General features: G+C 45.0%; 1 protein-coding gene across 4 annotated transcripts in view; it reads right to left on the bottom strand.

Annotated features, from left to right (window-relative positions):
* Positions 1-19546, bottom strand: part of FAM193A (family with sequence similarity 193 member A) — a 194366-nt gene that overhangs the window by 67834 nt on the left and 106986 nt on the right. For 3 of the 4 annotated variants that reach the window (XM_064365352.1, XM_012466903.3, XM_064365358.1), the window contains 6 exons: positions 17867-18014; positions 7581-7658; positions 6097-6209; positions 5713-5955; positions 3116-3269; positions 2828-3007 (listed from right to left, as the gene is read on the bottom strand). In XM_064365352.1, the coding sequence (XP_064221422.1) occupies positions 2828-3007; positions 3116-3269; positions 5713-5955; positions 6097-6209; positions 7581-7658; positions 17867-18014 (916 nt within the window). The remainder of the gene's footprint in view (positions 1-2827; positions 3008-3115; positions 3270-5712; positions 5956-6096; positions 6210-7580; positions 7659-17866; positions 18015-19546) is intronic. The other variant, XM_012466902.2, reaches the window with a different exon arrangement.

Genomic DNA, 19546 nt, shown 5'->3' with positions numbered 1-19546 from the left:
AGATTAAAAGACTCAATTTTGTTAGGACTGCATTCTCCCTAAACTGATCTGTATCATTCCACAAATAAAAGACCACAACCTACTGGAGAATTCTTTTTTTTTTTTTTGAGACAGAGTCTCGTTTCGTCGCCAGGCGCCAGGCTGGAGTGCAGTGGCGCAATCTCGGCTCACTGCAACCTCCGCCTCCCGGGTTCAAGCAATTCTCCTGCCTCAGCCTCCTGAGTAGCTGGGACTACAGGCGTGTACCACCATGCCCTGCTAATTTTTGTATTTTTAGTAGAGATGGGTTTCAACATGTTGGTCAGGGTGGTCTCAACCTCTTGACCTCGTGATCTGCCTGCCTCGGCCTCCCAAAGTGCTGGGATTACAGGCGTGAGCCACCACGTCTGGCTTTACTGGAGAATTCTAAATATATATTTAAGAATTCAATGCAATCCCTATCAAGATCCAAGCAGGCTTTCTGTAGAAGTTGACAAGCAGATCCTAAAATTTATATGGGAATGCAAAGAACTTTGGGCAGCATAAGCGATTTTGAAAAAGGTCTACCAGTCTGGTGCAGTGGCTCACACCTATAATCCCAGCACTTTGGGAGGCTGGGGTGGGCAGACCACAAGGTAAGAAGACCGAGACCAGCCTGGCCAATATGGTGAAACCCTATCTCTACTAATAATACAAAAATTAGCCAGGTGTGGTGGCATGTGCCTGTAGTTCCGCTACTCCAGAGGATGAAGCAGAAGAATCACTTGAATCCGGGAGGCAGAGGCTGCAGTGAGATCACACCATTGCATTCCAGCCTGACAAAACAAAACAAAACAAAACAAAAAAAATGGTGAGAGAAAAAAGTGTACCAAGCTGGAGGGCAGACCCTATCCTATTTCCTAAACTTACCATAAAGCAACTGTCAAATGCACTATGTGTGTAAGGACAGACACAGAGATCAAATGAACAGAATGGAATGTCCAAATATAAACTCTTAAATTTATAGTCCACTGATTTTCAATAAATTTTCAATAAATGGCCAAGGCAATTCTATAGGTACTTCTGACAAATAGTACTGAGACAACTAAATATCCACATAAGCAAAAAAGGTGAATTTATACCCTCTTACCTCACAATAAGCAAATGCTGAGTCAAATGAACCGTAGAATCTAAGAACTAAAATTATAAATCTTCTAAAAGAAAATGGTTTTGTGTCAGACAAAGTTTTCTTGGATATCAAAAACATTATGCATAGAAAAAAACTGATAAAGGATAATTTATCAAAATTAAAACTTTTGCTTTTCAAAAGACACCACAAAAAACTGACATGTTGGCCGGGCGCAGTGGCTCACGCCTGTAATCCCAGCACTTTGGGAGGCTGAGGCAGGCAGGTCACCTGAGGTCAGGAGGTTGAGACCAGTCTGATCAACATGGAGAAACTCTGTCTCTACTAAAAAAAAAAAAAAAAAAAATACAAAATTAGCTGGGCATGGTGGCACATTCCTGTAACCCCAGCTACTCGGAAGGCTGAGGCAGGAGAATCGCTTAAACCTGGGAGGCGGAGGTCGCAGTGAGCCCAGATGGCGCCACTGAACTCCAGCCCGGGCAACAAGAGTGGAAACTCTGTCTCAAAAAAAAAAAAACAAAAAAAACTGACATGCCACAGACCATCAGAAAATATCACAAGTCATTTTTTTTTTTTTATATCTATCATATCAGCAGAAATCAAAACTGTGACACCGCCCTCTTCTGGGAGAAACAACATAAGTGCTATCAACTTAGGGCTGAAAAGCAAAGCAAAACGAAACAAGAGTATGTCTACATAATGGAATATAATGAGGCTAGCAGAATAAAATGGGGAAATACACTCTACAGACAGATAAAGGCTGTCGGGATATATTGCTAAGTGAAAAGCAAGGTACAGAACAGTATGCGCAATAGAATATAGCCTTTTTCCTAAGAAAGGAAAAGAATACTTGTGTTTACACGATAAATAAAACTAATGATCTATTAGCACTGGGGACTGCGGGTACACAGATGCTGGACAGGGCAGATGGAGAAGGAGATGTGGTCAGACTTCCCACACAGACCTTTCAACATCACCTTTATCATTTGAATGTTACATTTATATTATCTAATAAATTAGCCAAACACCTTGACCTTCATTTGTTCCTTCATTTAAAAACTGCTTATTATTACTATTATTATTAGAGACAGAGTCTCGCTCTGTCATGCAGGCTGAAGTACAGTGGTGTGATCTCGGCTCACTGCAACCTCTGCCTCCCAGGTTCAAGCAATTCTCATGCCTCAGCCTCCGAGACAGGGTTTTGCAATGTTGGCCAGGCTGGTCTTGGATTCCTGGCCTGAAGTGATCCACCACCCTGGCCTCCCAGAGTGCTGGGATTACAGGCGTGAGCCACCGTGCCTGGCCAAAAACTGCTTACTAAGCATCTATTTATGAAATTCTGAGAAAAAAGGCTAATAAGGTACCCTCACCTTTGGTTAACAGAAAAAACAGATAATGAACAGGAAAAACTAACCTTTCCTGAAATTTTAATATTCCACTATTTTAATTTTAAAAACAACTCTCTCTGCCTCTATACAAACAAAAAAAAGCCTACATAGGGCTGCCATGGGATGTTGCAAAATCAAGATTGATAATTACAGATTAGATTCGAGTAAGAAAAACAAGATTCAAATGAAGATTATAAGTATGCCTTGATTCTCTTCAGTTCTAACCTTGAGAAATTATGGGAAACAGAATAATTCTGTATTCAATAATGCTCATGTTTATAAAAAATAGAGACAGAAAAAGAGGTCCGTGGCAAACCAGAAAACAAAGTCCTACCTGCTGTGTTGGGTAGGATGGGGGTGGACTGTCCACTTTGCTCTCCTCTGTCCTGGGGTTCCTGCTTCCCAGCACTACATCTTCCTTTGGGGCCCCTGGGGGCTCCCCACTACTCTCGCCGTCCGCTTCCTCATCGTCAGCTTCTGAGGAACTACTACTGGTACTGCTTATCTGAGGAGACTTTAAAGACAATCTTTTGTAATTTGTACTTTTCAAAACAGAGTAATACAAAATGTCAGACCACCATTTTAAGTCATTACTGTTGCTACGAAGAAGCCATGTCCATACCTCATCCTTCAGGGCCATGTTTTCCCCGCCACCATTCAATTCACTGTGGATCCCATTCATGTTGGCCACGACCTCGTTATCGTCATAATTACTCAATGGATAAATATCAGCAAATTTGGCTGACAATGGTGCAACATCTTCATCATCACTACAACTGACACAAGCAGAGCTGGTCACTGTGAGGTCATTCAATGAGACAGACAGTAAGTAAACGACCTACTAAGCATGTCCTGGACAGATCACTGCTGTCATTCACAAAGAGTATTAGTTAAGTATCGTTCATCTTACTAATATTTCTTAGTAACATGAACATGAGAAAAATGCCTAGAAGGTTAACATTTGTGCCATTTGGAAGAATTTTTTTAAAAGGCCTCCAAAAGTAGAAATATTAAGGAAACCACAAAAATTTAACCAGACTGACTGATGTAACATTGCCATTTGACCTGAAGAACACTGGTATAAAACTAGTCTCTCTGCTACTTTCAAGCCAACAGTTTTTCAAAAAATTAAGCCATGTCCATACCGCATCCTTCACGGCCAGGCTTAGGTGTTTAGTGTTTGCTTTTTTAAACACCAAATTTTCACAAATAGCCAGGTGAACAAAACTTTAAAGGCACTTAACATAACAAGACTAATTTTTTTTTTTTTTTGCTTTAAGGCCAGTCATGGCCTGGTCACTCATGTCATAACTAAGTAACAGTTTTAGCAAGATATCTAAGCAACAGGCAAATGAAAAATGAACTCAAACTAATTCTAAACAGACTTCAAGGCTTTAGCCTACAGAGACCGCTTAGGATGTACGACCTTCTGATGCATTAAAAGAGCTGGCACAGAGTTCAAGCCCAGTGCAAACAGGGTGCTCCAAGGTCCACAAAAACATGCCACTGAGTCCACCTTCAGCCTGGGCGCACAGCAACCTCCAGAAGGCAAAACCCTAGGAACTCGTTGTGATCTCACGTCCCAGAATAAGCGAAGAGTGTCCAGGACTACCAAATTCAGGTGTCTTTTCAACACATTATAATTAATATGCTACAGGCGGGAGCTCACCAGAGAAAAGTACACACAGCACCCACAAGGTGCAGAGTGCTAGGGTTTCCTGTAGGCCCGCTGCACCTGAGGCACTGCCTGGGCCAACGCTCACATCTACTCCTGAGGATGATCACTGGCACAATTTACAGATGAGGAAACTGAGGTTCTAATGAAGTAACTCAGCCATTTGGTCCATCTGATGGCAGAAGCCTTCGCCATCCGTAGCTCCATACTTCACAAAGATCCAGCCCATAAGATGCAGGAAGCACTGCAGTCTAGTGACTACCATCACATTGTTCTTTCTAACCAACTTAAAAAAGGCACCAAAAAAGAGACAATACTAATGAAAAAATAACACTGGAGATTTTCAAATCATAGTTTACATTTAGAAGACATTGACCACAAGTTGCTGAAGGTCCAGATGCCCCAAGAACCTGGGCTCCCCATAAGCAGTGATGTAGGCAGTCCCGTCCAAGGAGAAAGGCTCTCGTGGCCAATTTCTTCCACTACCAAATGTGGCACAAGAGCCCATAACTGGCATCAGCAGCTGTGACAAATGAACAGGGATGATTAAATTTTCATTAGACTCTTTATGTTTAATTTCTATGTTTCAGTAAGAAGTTGGAGAACACCAGCTGCAAAAACGTCTAACATTCTTTCTTGTGCCCTAGAGAGAACACAGTGTCTCTAAGGCAATAAACAACAGCCTGCAATCTTGGTATGAAGAGAGTCGGCGAGTTTACACCAGTCCTTCCAGGATTACTTTGTCTGCGAACAAGCCCAAACTGAAAATGGAAAGACTGAAGGAAAACATCAGTCACCATGAGAAATCCAGATGGAGGGAATGAACACAAGTCAGTTGGTCAGAGAAATCCGAGAAACACTGCACAGCCAAGGTCAGGAGCAACAATCTCTCCCACTGGGCACCTCCACAGAAAACATGGTGCCTGCGCGCTCTACGATACAAATAGACTAAACCTAAGCTGACTTTAGCAACTACTTACATTCACGTGCAACCCTTTCAGAGATTAGCATGTGAAGCCTGCCCAAATGTCAGGGCCACAACTCTGCAGAAATCTGGGACCAGCCAACTACAACATGAACTGGTGACAGCTGCACAGCCACCCTGCTAATACCAAATGCACTTCTAATCATGGGGGAACGTGGAAAACAGAAACTTTCAGCGGCTTGCTAAAGCAATCACCTGAGTTCTTAGCAAGACATGAACAAGAATGAGTGCTGGGCCGACAATGAGACAGGACAGACAGCGGACTGGTCACCCTTCAGGAGAAGGAGGAGATGTGAGGCCGGAATTAGAGACACTTCTCTGCATACCAACATGTTTTTTCTTTACTGGCCTTTATTAATTTACCATATTTTTTCAGGTAATCAGTGTTAAAAGTTTGGGTTTACTGATTTCATGTTTTAAAAGCTGCTTTAAAAACCTCAGGGTTCTTTGCCATGAAAAGCACAATAATGAGGTTCTTTCTTCTGTGGACGTTATTTTACGTGTTTCTCATTACTGGAAGACTTAAATTTCTGAAACTTTACTACAAAGTCACACTTACAAAGTTGGTGCCGAGCCACTGTCTGTGAGGATGAGCCTGGGATGCTGCTGAATCGTGATGGGAGAGCTGGAGCCCGACCCTGAGCTTGCAGACGACACGCTGGGCGGGCTCCTCTCAGCAAGGTAGTCAGGAGCAGGATCCACTTGCAGTGGGAGCTGGTGAATGTGGATGTCATCAGTGACGGGGGGGTCCATGATACCACAAGTGAGGATGTGTGAGAGGCTGCAGTCATCACAAGCACATCTGATCAGGAATTAAGGACAGTTACCAAGCCAGCCAATGCAGAAGGCTAGACCATGCTCTCTAAGGGCCGGTTCTGGGCCTCTGCGGAGCCCAGTGAAGGTCTTGTGGGCCGGACACACTAACACAAGCACCCAGGCTTACCTTCTCCTGTAGTTGCAGTTGGGGCAGTCAGGCATGCTCAGACGGGACGACAACATGTGCCTCATGGTGTCCGTGAAGTTGTTCTCTCCAGTAACTGCTTTCTTACTGGTTAACTAGAGGACATTTTAAATGCTTTAATTTTGTAAGATCCTCCCCCGAGACACAGCTCATTATTTTTCAGTAATTCTGCTAACATGTGTCATGTTCCTGAGCACTGCTTTCTCAGTGGGACAGGACCAGGAACACAGGGGAAGCAGACCTGGAGTTGGCAGCAAGTGGCGACTGAACTGCACAGGGCTCAGTTACCAGGAGCCCCTAAACGCTTTTGTCTTCGGCAAACATACTGCTGTGTGCCCTTGCAGCAGACACCTGGAAGGCAGGGCTGCTGCAGAGGTCCAGCCTTTACCCTGTCTGCCACGTGCTTGGTACTTGCAAGGTACTGGGAACAGAGCTGTAGGAATGGAGACTGGCACCTGGAGGGTAAGGAGTGGGGCCTGGAAGTTATTGAGGAAATGGTGCCTCAACTTCCAATAGACAAGGTGAGCACCTGCATTTCAAAGGAGAAGGAACTCTGGTCCCACTTTGGCAATGGGAGAGGTGGCAGCTGGAAGGCCCACTCAAAAGGACAGGACACATGGAGAATGGGGAAAGGGAGGGGAGCATGCCCAACACTGGTGCCACCTGTATATCTGTGGTGCCCAGAGGAGACCACAGGCATGCAAATGTGGAGACAGGCATGGGGTCAAGGCCAGGGAACCACCAGTATTTACAGAAAGGCCAACAAAGTGGAGTTCGTAAAGGAGATGGAGAGAAGTGTCAGAGAACAGGAAGAGTTGGTGCGGCATGTGGATGGCAGATCAGGGGAAGCCGAGTTTCTAGGTGAAGCCAAGGGCCCAAGACCGGATACAGGACATCACTAGCGAGCTCTACCAAATAGTACCAGCAAAGATGGAGCACAAGCCTGCCTGGAGGAGGCACCAGCAGGAAGACGAGGAAGGGAAAGTCCACATCTGCTAGCTGCCACACTGAAGGCATGGCACCTGGTGCTGTCTGGAGGTCTGAGTGCTTTGTCTGGGGAAGCTGGGCCCCCATCCTAGCACTGGGATATCAGGCGAATCCTTAACCCCACCCCATCACCCTCCCTCGTATGTAAACTGTAGCTGGTACCACCTGTCTCATAGGGGACTGTGGGGGCTCAGGGCAATATCGTTTGTAAAATATCCAGGGCTTCTGTGGGATAGAGACCACTCAATACACATGTGTTTTTCTTGAGGAGTATTTGAAAGATAAGGAAATAGGTGAACAAAATTAGTTTATCTTGAAAATAAAAACACCGTCTTGAGCAGTTTTTAACACTGGCAGAAGGTGCCGATGTGGTCCTCCAATGCTGTTCTAACAGAGCACATCAACGGGCAAAGAAATGGTTCGCTCTGTCAGGACAAATTTCTACTTCCTTTAATTGCCTCTCTTACTGACAAGCTTACCTGTTCTTCAATGAATCGTCTTTGTTTAAAAAGCTCCCAGTCTTCTGTTAACATGCGCTGTTTGGTTTTCATTGTCATCTAGTAAGGGGATGAAAAAAAAAAAGAAAGAAAAACCTGAATACCTGCGACAATTACACAAGACATTTTCAAGAGGAGATTTTCTTAAAATAAGATATATCTGAGAACCATCACCTGCAAACAATAAAGATGCAATACTACAAATACGTTAACAGGTATTTTTACTCAAAATCATCACAAGTACTTTTCTCACATGAAAGAGATGAGCAGACATTAAAAAGAGAAATTAAGATATTCTGGCTAAACCTGTCAATACAATTGATGAACATTCACTGTTTACTGAATGCCCATTATGCGCCCTGAATGTGTTAGACATAAGCGAGATGGCGGCAGTTCGGTCCCGCCACACAGAGATCTCAGCCTACAGGAAAGGAAGAGCTATTAACAGGCACGTGAGACTTAAAGAAGCAAAGCAAAACAAAACTGAAGAAGAAGGAATGAATTAAAGGCAAAAGAGAACTTACTGAGAAAATAGTGAAGCAAATGTGATTAATAAAACCAAAAACTGGTTCTCTAAACTTCTGCCGAGGCTGAACAAGCAGGGAGAAGGTAACAAAAAACATCAGGCTTGAGAAAGGATACATATACATATGGAGACTGGGTTGTTTTTTTTTTTTTTTTTTTTGAGAAGGAGTCTTGCTCCATCACCTAGGCTCGAGTGCAGTGGCATAATCTTGGCTCACTGCAACCTCTCACCCTCTGCCTCCTTGATTCAAGTGATTCTCATGCCTCCGCCTCCCGAGTAGCTGGGATTACAGGCACCTGCCACCACACCCGGCTCATTTTCGTATTTTCAGTAGAGACCGGGCTCACCATGTTGGCTAGGCTGGTCTCGAACTCCTGGCCTCAAGTGATCCACCTGCCTCGGCCTCCCAAAGTGCTGGGATTACAAGTGTGAGCCACTGCACCCGGCCAGAAGATTGTTTTAAAATTGTGAGAGAAAGTATCTTTATAAGTTGATGTTTTATAGTATTCTAAAGAAGAGCTGCAAACGAGGGGCTCATGGGCTATTTTGTCAGACCTGCACAATGCCTCTTTTTAAAAATTTTTGAGATTTCACCTAATAATCCAGATTTCTGGCTTCTCTTAACAACTCGGTAGCTCTGGTGGTCCTGTGAAGACTGCTGGAGCCAAGTGGGGACTGCCCCTAATGGAGAACAGGAGAACACATGCACACACACACCGGTGGGGCCTTCACTACCCATGCCCCACACTCCCCCAGGGCCTCTCCCAACTGAGGGCACTTTCTAAGGTGAGGGTGGTGATGGCCATGAGCTCCACAGGAACCCTGGGGCCACTCTACTCCATGTCATCCATTTCCATCACTTTCCCTATCCTTGCAGGTATGAGCTTACCACCCGTTATCTAAATGATGTGGATAACTTCCTGAGCCAAATTTCATTTGTAAAACTGACTCGATGTAGACGGAAACCTGAAATAGACTAATAAATGTCATATAAATTGAAAAGACAGACAAGATCTATAGTTCTTGTTATTTCCTTTAAAAATGAATTAGGCCCCAAAGTTTTACAGTAGGTTCTATCCTTCATGGGATAGAAAATTTACAGTATTCCTGAAAATTGAAAAATACACAGAAAGTTTCTCAGTTCATTCTATGAAGCTAGTATAACTTTTATAAAAAACAAATAAGACCTCAAGACAACCCAATTATACCTCAGGTTATAGATATCAAAGTCCTGGCTAGATGCAGTGGCTCACACCTGTAATCCCAGCACTTTGGGAGGCCAAGGCGGGAAGATCACTTATGCTCAGGAGTTTGAGAATAGCCTGGGTAATAAGGCAAGAGACACCCACCCTTACAAAAACATTTTTTTGTAAATAATATTATCTTTGAGACAAGGTCACCTAGGCTGGACTACAGTGGTATGATCACAAGTTACTATGTAGCCTCAACTTCCTGGGCCTAAGTGATCCTCCCACCTCAGCCTCCCAAGTAGCTAGAACCACAGGCACACACCACACACCTGGCTAATATTTGCTTCTTGTAGAGATGGGGTCTCTCTATGTTGCCCAGGTTGGTCTCAAACTCCTGGGCTCAAGCAATCCTTCTGCTTTGGCCTCCAAATCCCACCTGTGCTGGGATTACAGGTGTGAGCCACTGCGCCAAGCCAAAACCATGGTCCCAGCTACTCAGGAGGCTGAAGTGGGAGGATAGCTTGAGTCCAAGAGTTTGAGACTGCAGAGAACTATTATCTTGTCATTGCACTCCAGCCCGGGCAGCAGTGTGAAACCCTGTCTCTAAAAATAATTTTATATACATATCCTAATACACAAACACACACACACACACACACACACACACACACATGTCCTAAATCAAATATCAGCTAATTAAATTTAATAATAGAATAAAGAATGACATATCATGATCTACTAAGGTTTCATCCCAGGAATGCAAGAATGTCTCAAAATTAGGCAACCTAAACTCTTAATTCATACAGCAACTGATATAAGAAAGATCATACCATCAAATTTGACATCTTCCTGTTTTATTTTTTAAATGACAGCCTAAATAAACTAGAAATAAAAGTGAACTTCTTTAATTTGCTAGAAAGTATCAAAAGTCTGTATGGCAAGCATCAAACTTTATGGACACTCACAGCAGCCCCTCGAAGCCAGGACTGGACAAGGGTGCCAGTATCAATGCTCTTATTCACACTGGTCTGAAGGTCCTAGTGGAAGCCAAAAAAAGGGGACAAATGCTGGAAAAGATGAGATAAACCTATCATTATTTGTAGAAAATGTTGTGATTTCCTAGACTCCTAGATTCAAGACTCAACTCAAAAACTACAAGAGTTCATGCTGGCATCTGGTGAGATGACTGGTCACAGGGCATCTCCATTTTCCCAGTTCCCAGCAAGAAAGCTTTAGAACACGGATTCCCCACTCAAGATGCCAGTCACAGCACTCCCTCAAACTACACACTGTGGAAGCATAAAATGGGGCAAGATTTACAACTATAAAACCATAATATAACATATATTTTAAAAAAAAAAGTTGAAAAAGAGTGACATACCATATTCTTGGATGGGAAGATTCAATATTGATGCCAAGTCTCTCTTTTCATTGTATATGTCTGCAGTTACTATAAAATCCTAGTGTAGAGCTCAAGAGTTGTTTGATAAATAACATCAATAAAAACCTCTTCCTTGATTCTCTCCTCATAGCCTCCGGGTAAATTTTTTGGGGGTAACAAATTTGGGTACCCACAGGCTTATGTATGTGTCAAACAACAAAGAAAGAATGAATTTTAGAAAGCAAACATAAAAATAATTGATTTCAAAGATCTAGCCTGGGCAATATGGTTAAAAAAAAAAAAAAAATTAGCCAGGCATGGTGCTGTGTGCTTTGGTCCCAACTACTCTGGAGGCTGAGGTGGGAGGGCTCCTGAGCCCAGCAGGAGGAGGCTGCAGTGAGCTGACATGATGCCACTGCCTAGGTGAGAGTAAGACCCCATCTCAAACAAACAAAAACCTACCAGCTGTCTTGCCACATACACGCATACTTATTTGTGAAGAGAGATTCAATTATTTTACATGTATTCAACATTTTAAAACCTTGAATCAGTATAAAATTTCTAAAGTGGTATTGATTAGAAACAACCAATGTTCATTCAAAGGTTTTAAATTAAAATGGCTCCACTGGAGAGTGGAGTGGCCAAAAACCAAGGAGCACCAGGGGCCACCGGAGCCGCCCCCAAAGCCTTCGGGGGAACACAGCCCTGCTGACATACTGATTCTGAACCTGTGGCCTCCAGAACTATGAGCGTAAATTTCTGTTGTTTTCAGCTCCCCCCAACCTCCCACCCATGCATATGATTCTGGAATGATTATTATTCTCTGGATGTTACTAAAGTGGCTCAATTTCCCTAAATCGTTATTAGTGGAACATTGTTTCTCATGGTTTCTTCACAAGAGAGTGAAAATAAGAATGCATCTTCTCATTGCTTTAGTGAAGAGACTGGTTTTCTCTTTGTAAAAACGACGTAACATGCAATTTTAAAGAAATTCAATTTCAGCTTTACTTTTTAAGTGAGATTATTTTTTCTCCCTAGAGAGAACATATATATTGTTATTTTTACATATATACCATTTTCCCTGGAACAGCAATAATACCATATATATTTCAAAATAAATGTTTAACTTCAAGAAACAGATACATCAAGAAATTACTATTCCCAAAGGATTCTTCGGTCTTAGTAAAGGAATTTCCCTAAGAGGGATTTTTGTGTTTAGTTACAGTTCAATCTGAGAAATGAATCTCTGAAACTAGAACTTTATCTGCTATTTCCATCACATGTGTAACAAAGGACAGCACCCCAGGCTCCTAGGAGCAGGATGTTATGCTACGTAGGACACCGCTGGCCTAAACCCTAACAGGACTGCCTGGCTGAGGCCCTCGGAAGCCTCCTGTCATCTGCAGATGTGGTAACACCAGGCAGCAGTAGTGAGGCTCTAGCCACACTGGGTATGGCACAGCACTTGGTAAGGGTTCATCTTCCTTCTCTTCCATCTCTTCTCCTAAGTTATCACTCACTGTACTGTTTTTCTGAAGTCACCTGAAGGCTATAAGTTATTCACAACCTCAGAAGCTTATACTGATGCATGATGGGAAAGCCAGGTGGTATGGTTCAGATCTGAGTCCCTACCCAAATCTCATGTCAAACTGTAATCCTCAATGTTGGAGGCGGGGCCTGGTGGGAGGTGATCAGATCATGAGAGCAGATTTCCTCATTGGTGCTGTTCTTGTGATAGTGAGTTCTCATGAGATCTGGTTGTTTATAAGTGTGTAGCAACTCCCCACCCCACTTCTTCCTACTCCAGCCATGTAAGATGTGCCAGTTTCCCCTTCACCTTTCACCATGACTGTAAGTTTCCTGAGGCCTCCCCAGCCATGCTTCCTGTACAGCCACAGAACTGTGAGCCAATTAAACTGCTTTTCTTTATAAATTATCCAGTCTCAGGTATTACTTTATAGGAAGTGTAAGAATGGACGAATACACCAGGGATAAATCAAGTGAACAGCATCAATCCTACAGAAGGAAAACACCAAATGCAGGAAAAAGCAAGGTGAAAGTTCCATTCAGCAAAGCTTCCACACTAAAAGCTTCTCTGCAACAGGCCAGCCTCTCCTGTTCAACACCAAGACAGGAACGACTGACACACCCAACTCACCTTTGTTGACAGGCCAGGCTAGTTTGCACTCAGGCTTGCAGACAAGTGCCTCCCCTGAAGGGTACTCTGCAAATCCCTGGGAAACTGAGTACCAGGCACAGAGGCCACCAGCCCCAGCCAGGAACAGATGTGTCCCTAGTCCAAACACCTCTCCAACTCTTTTCCACATTCTCTATCATAGGGAACTCAACTCCACACTACAGCCCACTCTCCCTCCCTCACAAGGGACTCTTTCTGATCACATACATCTACATGGGGTCCAGATTCTGCTCCCTGGGGCTGTCTGGGACAAGCTGAATGTTTGCTTCACAATGGTCACTTCTTGACCACTCAGGCCAGCCACCTCAAGTCCCTTATGCTTCCCTGCCTGGTGGGGACCAGCCTGGTCAGAGCTGCCTGAGGACAGACAGCATGGCTGCCACCACTGTGATTACAGGACCTTTCACATGTCTGCCCTGTGACATTAACCTGTCACATTAATATGGTTTGGTCCTGTCCCCACCCAAATCTCATGTCAAACTGTAATCACTACATGTCAGGGAGGGACTTGGTGGGAGGTGATGGGATCATGGGGGCAGATTTCTCCCATGCTATTCATGTGATAGTGAGTTCTTACAAGATACGATGGCTTAAAAGTGTGGCATTTCCCCTCATGCTCTCTCTCGCCTGCCACCATGTAAGACGTGTCTTGCCTCCTCTTCTCCTTCTCTCATGATTATAAGTTTCCTAAGGCCTCCCCAGCCATGCAGAACTGTGAGTCAATTAAACTTCTATTCTTTATAAATTATCCAGAATCACGTGTTCTTTTTTTTTTTTTAGACAGAGTTTTGCTCTTGTTGCACAGGCTGGAGCATAATGGCACAATCTCGACTCACCGCAACCTCCGCCTCCCAGGTTCTAGTGATTCTCCTGCCTCAGCTTACCAAGGAGCTGGGATTACAGGCATGTGACACCACACCCAGCTAATTTTGTATTTTTTTTTAGTAGAGATGGGGTTTCTGCATGTTGGTCAGGCTGGTCTCCAACTCCTGACCTCAGATGATCCGCCCACCTCAGCCTCCCAAAGTGCTGGGATTACAGGCATAAGGCCACCACACCCCACTTCAGGTAGTTCTTCATAGCAGTGTGAAAACGGACTGATACTCACCCTTCCAGGTCTGATGCCACCCTCCAGTGGATTTACCAACACTCAGTTTCTCCATCTGCATATCTGTTACTGCTACAAACACTAACAGGACTGTGGAGGAGGGCCCTGAGACAGTGTTCCCTGGGCCGACAGCAAACAGCATTGCAGCCATTAGAGTGTGCTGTGGGCAGCTAGCCATGCCTACTCAGAAAGTGCTTGGGGCACCTTTTTATGAGGCCCTTGGTAAAGGTAGGTGGGGTTCTATGCACGTGGGGCGTTTCAATGACCTAATGCAATTCAACTTGCCTGCAGCTCATGCTGGCAAGACGGAGACTTGGTAGGTGACACTATGTCGTCAACAGAGACGCTCTTAGATTAAGGATCCTTTCATGTGCTTCCTTCAAGCAGCCTCTTTGGGAATCTTGAAACCCTGCCCTGCACAGCAGCCCTTCCCTGGGCTTCAGAGCCCTGAGCTCCTGTCTCTGCTCCCCAGCCAGGATGATTCTGGCTTCTCACAGCTTGCTCCTCTGTGAGGCTGAGGCGGCTCATCAGCTTCATTCCCTTGAGCCCCAGTGACAAGAGTAAGCCAGGGAGAGAAGCTGGCCTCTCGCCTTTCGTTTTTCCTTCCCAAGGTCTTTCCTGTACAGTGTCTACTGGTGACCTGAGATCTCACAGCTTCTCCCCTCCCTCTGTACTCTCAATAAACCACCGTGCTTAGGTGTCATGGGATGTGTTCTAGAGCGATGGTCCGTAGCCTTTTTGGCACTAGGGACCAGTTTTCATGGAAGAGAATTTTTCTACAGACCGGATGAGGCAAGGGGACGGTTTCAGGATGATTCAAGTTCATCACATTTACTGTGCACTTTATTTTTATTATTATTACACCGTAATACAGAATGAAATAATTCTACAACTCACCACAACGCACAGTCAGTGGAAGCCCTGAGCTTTCCTTCAACTAGACAGTCCCATCTGGGGGTGATGGGAGACAGTGACAGATCATCAGGTATTAGATTCGCATGAGAGCGTACAACCTAGATCTCTTGCACACGCAGTTCACAATAGGGTTCGTGCTTCTATGAGGATCTAATGTCTCTGCCGATCTGACAGGAGGTGGAGCTCAGGTGGTAATGCAAGCAATGGGGAGTGGCTATAAATACAGAGGAAGCTTCACTTGCTCAACGGCCACTCACCTCCTGTAGTGCAGCCTGGATCCTCACAGGGCATGGACTAGTACTGGTCTATGGCCTGAGGGTTGGGAACCCCTGCTGTATAGGGCACCCAGTAACCAGCCGCCCACAGTGCAATACAAACACAGGGACTATTTACTTCGCTATGCCTACATATTTTTTTCTTTTTTTGAGATAGGGTCTCACTCTACTTCCCAGGCTGGAATGCAGTGGCATGATCACAGCTCACCACAGCTTCAATCTCCCAGACTCAAGGGATCCTCCCACCTCAGCCCCCTGAGTAGCTGAAACCCCAAGCACACACTACCATGACCGGCTAATTTTTGTAGAGACAAGGTCTATCTGTGCTGCCCAGGCTGGTCTCAAACTCCTGGGCTCAAGTAATCCACCTGCCTTGGCCTCCCAAAGTGCTGGGAATACAGGTGTGAGTCACTGTGCCTGCCTTGCTTTTTTTTTTCTTTTCCAGATAGGGTCTCATCCTGTCAACCAGGCTGGAGTGCAGTGGCACCATCATAGCTCACTGCAGCCTCAAGCTCTTGGTTTCAAGTGATCCTCCCCTCTTCAGTCTCTGAAGTAGCTGGGACCACAAGCACATGCCACCAAGCCAGTGAATTTTTAAATTTTTTGTAGAGACAAGGTCTATGTTGCCCAAGCTGGTCTCAAACTCCTAGGCTCAAGTGATCCTCCCACCTTAGCCTCCCAAAGTGCTGGAATTACGGTTGTGAGCCACTGTACTTGGCCAGTTTTGCTTTTTAAAAATAACACACAAAAAACTTATTTGGAATTAAAAGCTCATATAAAACTCAAACAACACCTAACATAATTCTCTCATTTTGCAGGTGGGAAACTAAGACTAGGGAGGGAAAAGACTCATGGGGCAGATCCAGGACTGCATTCTGGTGTTAACTGCCATGCAGGGTTCTCCCTGGGACCCAAGTCAAGAACACCCCAGGGAGTGGTGACCTGAACACACTACTGGCCCTCCTGCATGGCCATAGCCCTGAAAAGCCTGTGCTGATGTTGCCTACTTCCTGGAGCAGGTTAATGCCCACTATCCTAGCTTCCCCCAATTCCTGCTCCCTCTACCACAACAGCAAACTTCTGAAAATGGGTTGGAGCATCCACAGATGGCAGAGGGGAATGAAGCTTTCAACACCCTCTGCTGGGCTGCCCCCACATGGCACAGCTGCAGCCCCCTGGATGTTCAAGGGCTCATGAGATGAAGGCTGCTGAGGTGATGCTGCAGTGGGAGGCTCTGCCCTGCCCACCTGGCATCCAGACCCTGCCCTCACAGCAGTCCAGGACAAAGAGTCACTGATTAGTGGCAAGCCACAGCTGGAGAGTAAGTCTCTGGTTGCACAAACAGACATAATCATGAATTAGGAACACACCCACTTTGAAGGAAACATGGAACAGCAACTGCTCTCTCAAGCCCCACCATGGGGCCAAGGATGCAGAGGAAGTCTTCCAGGACCAAAGTGACCTCCAAGGCCCCCGCCTCACCCTGATGTGCTGTGCATACACGATCAAGGAAGAGGTGCAGACAGAGTCATGGGAGAGTCTCAGGGCCACCTGCCAGAAGACAAGCTCAACAGCACAGAATTCCGCATGTGACGAAGTTGGAACTTGTTCCACTGAAGCTGATGAAGGTTCTTTAAAGAAAACCAGCAGGCCGGGTGCAGGGGCTCAAAAATGTAATCCCAGCACTTTGGGAGGCCGAGAACACAGAAGAATGGAGTAAGAGAAATCCCACGAAATTCCAAACAACAGACCATTTGTAGCTCTAGTCCCTGTGGCTGCAGTAGAGAACTACAACAGAAAAAAAGGTCTGCACTGTGAATTCAATGACACAGTACATGGAGGTAGCAAGCCCATGCCAGTCCCTTCCTTCTTCCCAGTCCCTCACAGCACTGACAAGGAGCCACAGCTGACATCCATGTGGCACTCACCATGCCAGGGCAGACACAGGACCAGCACACACTTTAGGCCAGAGCCCAGGTTCCATTTTCCTACAGACAGTCTCAAAAGCACAACACAGAAAGAACTTAGTCATCCCTCCTTTACCGCTGCTCACACCACTGTCATCTTTAAACAAGGGCTGCTCTCAATATGTTCCCGGCCCAACCCTGCTTTAGGAGAGCAGGCAGGCCAGGGGTGGGAAGGAGAGGATGCCTCTCAAAACACTGCTCTATCTGAGAGACTTGGGCTGCCTGAGCGCCCTCCCTTCAGATCCACTTCCAGCAGGTGCCCTCCCTCTTCTGTCTTCTACCTTGTGAGCCACCTGCCGCCTGTGCATGTGTCTGCACTCCCTTCTAGACTGGGACAGACAGATAATGAGCTCTCAACAGGAGAGTACTCAGTAAATGGCTCCCGAACTTAGAAACCTCCTACCTGGGGTGCAGAGTCTGGGTGACAGTCTGTGGGAGTTAGACAGCAGGTGTGCCCAGGGCAAGGTGAAGTTGACCAACTGCTACCACCACACCTCAGGCACAGCAGGGCCAAACCATCTTGTGATGCCAACAGGTTTCCCATCCCTTCTGGAAAACCAGCAACTGACACACAGGGGCTACCCACATGCGCCTCCAGGCCTCAGTTGGGAATTCCTGGCTTGAAGCTCAGGACGAAGCTAGTGTCTTGACGCTGCCTTCAACAGGGCCGTCCAAGGGTGTGTGCAGGGTGGTCCCGGGCAGCACTCACCTGCTCGTCCACATAGGCATCGATCCTCTTCTGGCACTCCAGCCACTCCTCAGCGACTCTGCGCAGCTCCTCCTCGGAGCGCTGGTACCTCTGCAGCAAGGTGCTGTACGTGTCCTCACTGCAGGTGTCGTGTGTGGTGGTTCCTAGCCTAGGAGAGAGAAGGCCTTGTAACAAACGAAACAATCCAAAGGCAGAAATGTGCTTCTTGCTGCTACTATCCTGTTTTGTCATCTCACCTCCTAACATGGAAAACAGGGCGCCACTCTGCACCACAGCAGGGCGCTGTTTGGGATCGACAGATTCCCCACACAAGGCACCGGGACAGACTGGTAAAAAGGAGATGCTCAAGGAAACAACAGCTTCTAAGAAAAAAATGAGCCCTGAACAACACATCTCTAACGACTATGGCTTAATAATTCAGTTTACCAAATATGGAGCTACAAACGAAAAACTTAAAAAATTAAAACAGATAAAAATGAAAAATAAAAATAAAACAAATATGAGACTGCAAAGGTATTTCTGCATCTCATATTTGGTTTATTATTATTACTTATACAACTGGCTCAGAGAAAACAAAACATTTAATGAGACATAAAATTTAGATCTGGTTTTCAAATAAAGCAAAACAAAATTTGATTAACTTACAGCAATATAATAGTTCTCTGTTTTCTGTCTACTATATTATATTGCATTAAGAAAGATGGCACAATGGAAAATTAGAACATAAAAGGGAAACAGAAGACACACATGCAGGTGGACAGTGAGAAAAATATCTCAATTTCTGAAAAGAGACTGTAAGCAAGACAGCCCTTGGGAGACAGAAGGCTGGGGGCTAGGGTCAGGAGAGGATGAGGTGAGATGTGGAGACATATGTAGATTATTACCAGAAAAATTTCATGTTCCTAATACCTAAGTCTATCAGTGTGAGCCAAAATAAGTGGAAAAAAGACATCTTGACAAGGATGGCTTAGAATCAAATACAACATTTATAATGTATCAAAAGCACAAAGATTCTGTGCAGGGTTAGGGATCAGCATTGTTTATATAAAACACTAGAAGCCACCCAAATGTATCTTGGTACATCTAGAAGAATCAGTACTAGGTAACTAGATACTTGTTACCACTTTTATAATTATGTCCACCCATTCACACAAATACACACACTCATATATATATATATACATGTATGTATTCTGAAATGGAGCTATGCCCATGGTAACTAAAGATATGACTACAGCATGTTAAAAATATTTGTAGTGGACATAGGGAAAAAAATGTGTAAGAAATACAAAATTCCGGGCGCGGTGGCTCACACCTGTAATCCCAGCACTTTGGGAGGCCGAGGCGGGTGGATCACGAGGTCAAGAGATCGAAACCATCCTGGTCAACATGGTGAAACCCCGTCTCTACTAAAAATACAAAAAATTAGCTGGGCATGGTGGTGCGTGCCTGTAATCCCAGCTACTCAGGAGGCTGAGGCAGGAGAATTGCCTGAACCCAGGAGGCGGAGGCTGCAGTGAGCCGAGATCGTGCCATTGCACTCCAGTCTGGGTAACAAGAGCAAAACTCCGTCTCAAAAAAAAAAAAAAAGAGAAGTACAGAATTATTTATAAAACCTAACTTTGTTCATGATTTTCTATATTTTCGGAATTATTTTTTAATGACAATCTAATAATTTTA

The sequence above is a fragment of the Aotus nancymaae genome, unplaced genomic scaffold (assembly GCF_030222135.1).
Source record: "Aotus nancymaae isolate 86718 unplaced genomic scaffold, 86718_ANA_hifiasm-v0.15.2.pri h1tg000006l, whole genome shotgun sequence".
In the NCBI taxonomy this organism is placed as follows: domain Eukaryota; kingdom Metazoa; phylum Chordata; class Mammalia; order Primates; family Aotidae; genus Aotus; species Aotus nancymaae.
Note: the sequence above shows the minus strand (reverse complement) of the source record. Positions and strands in the feature narration are given on the sequence as shown.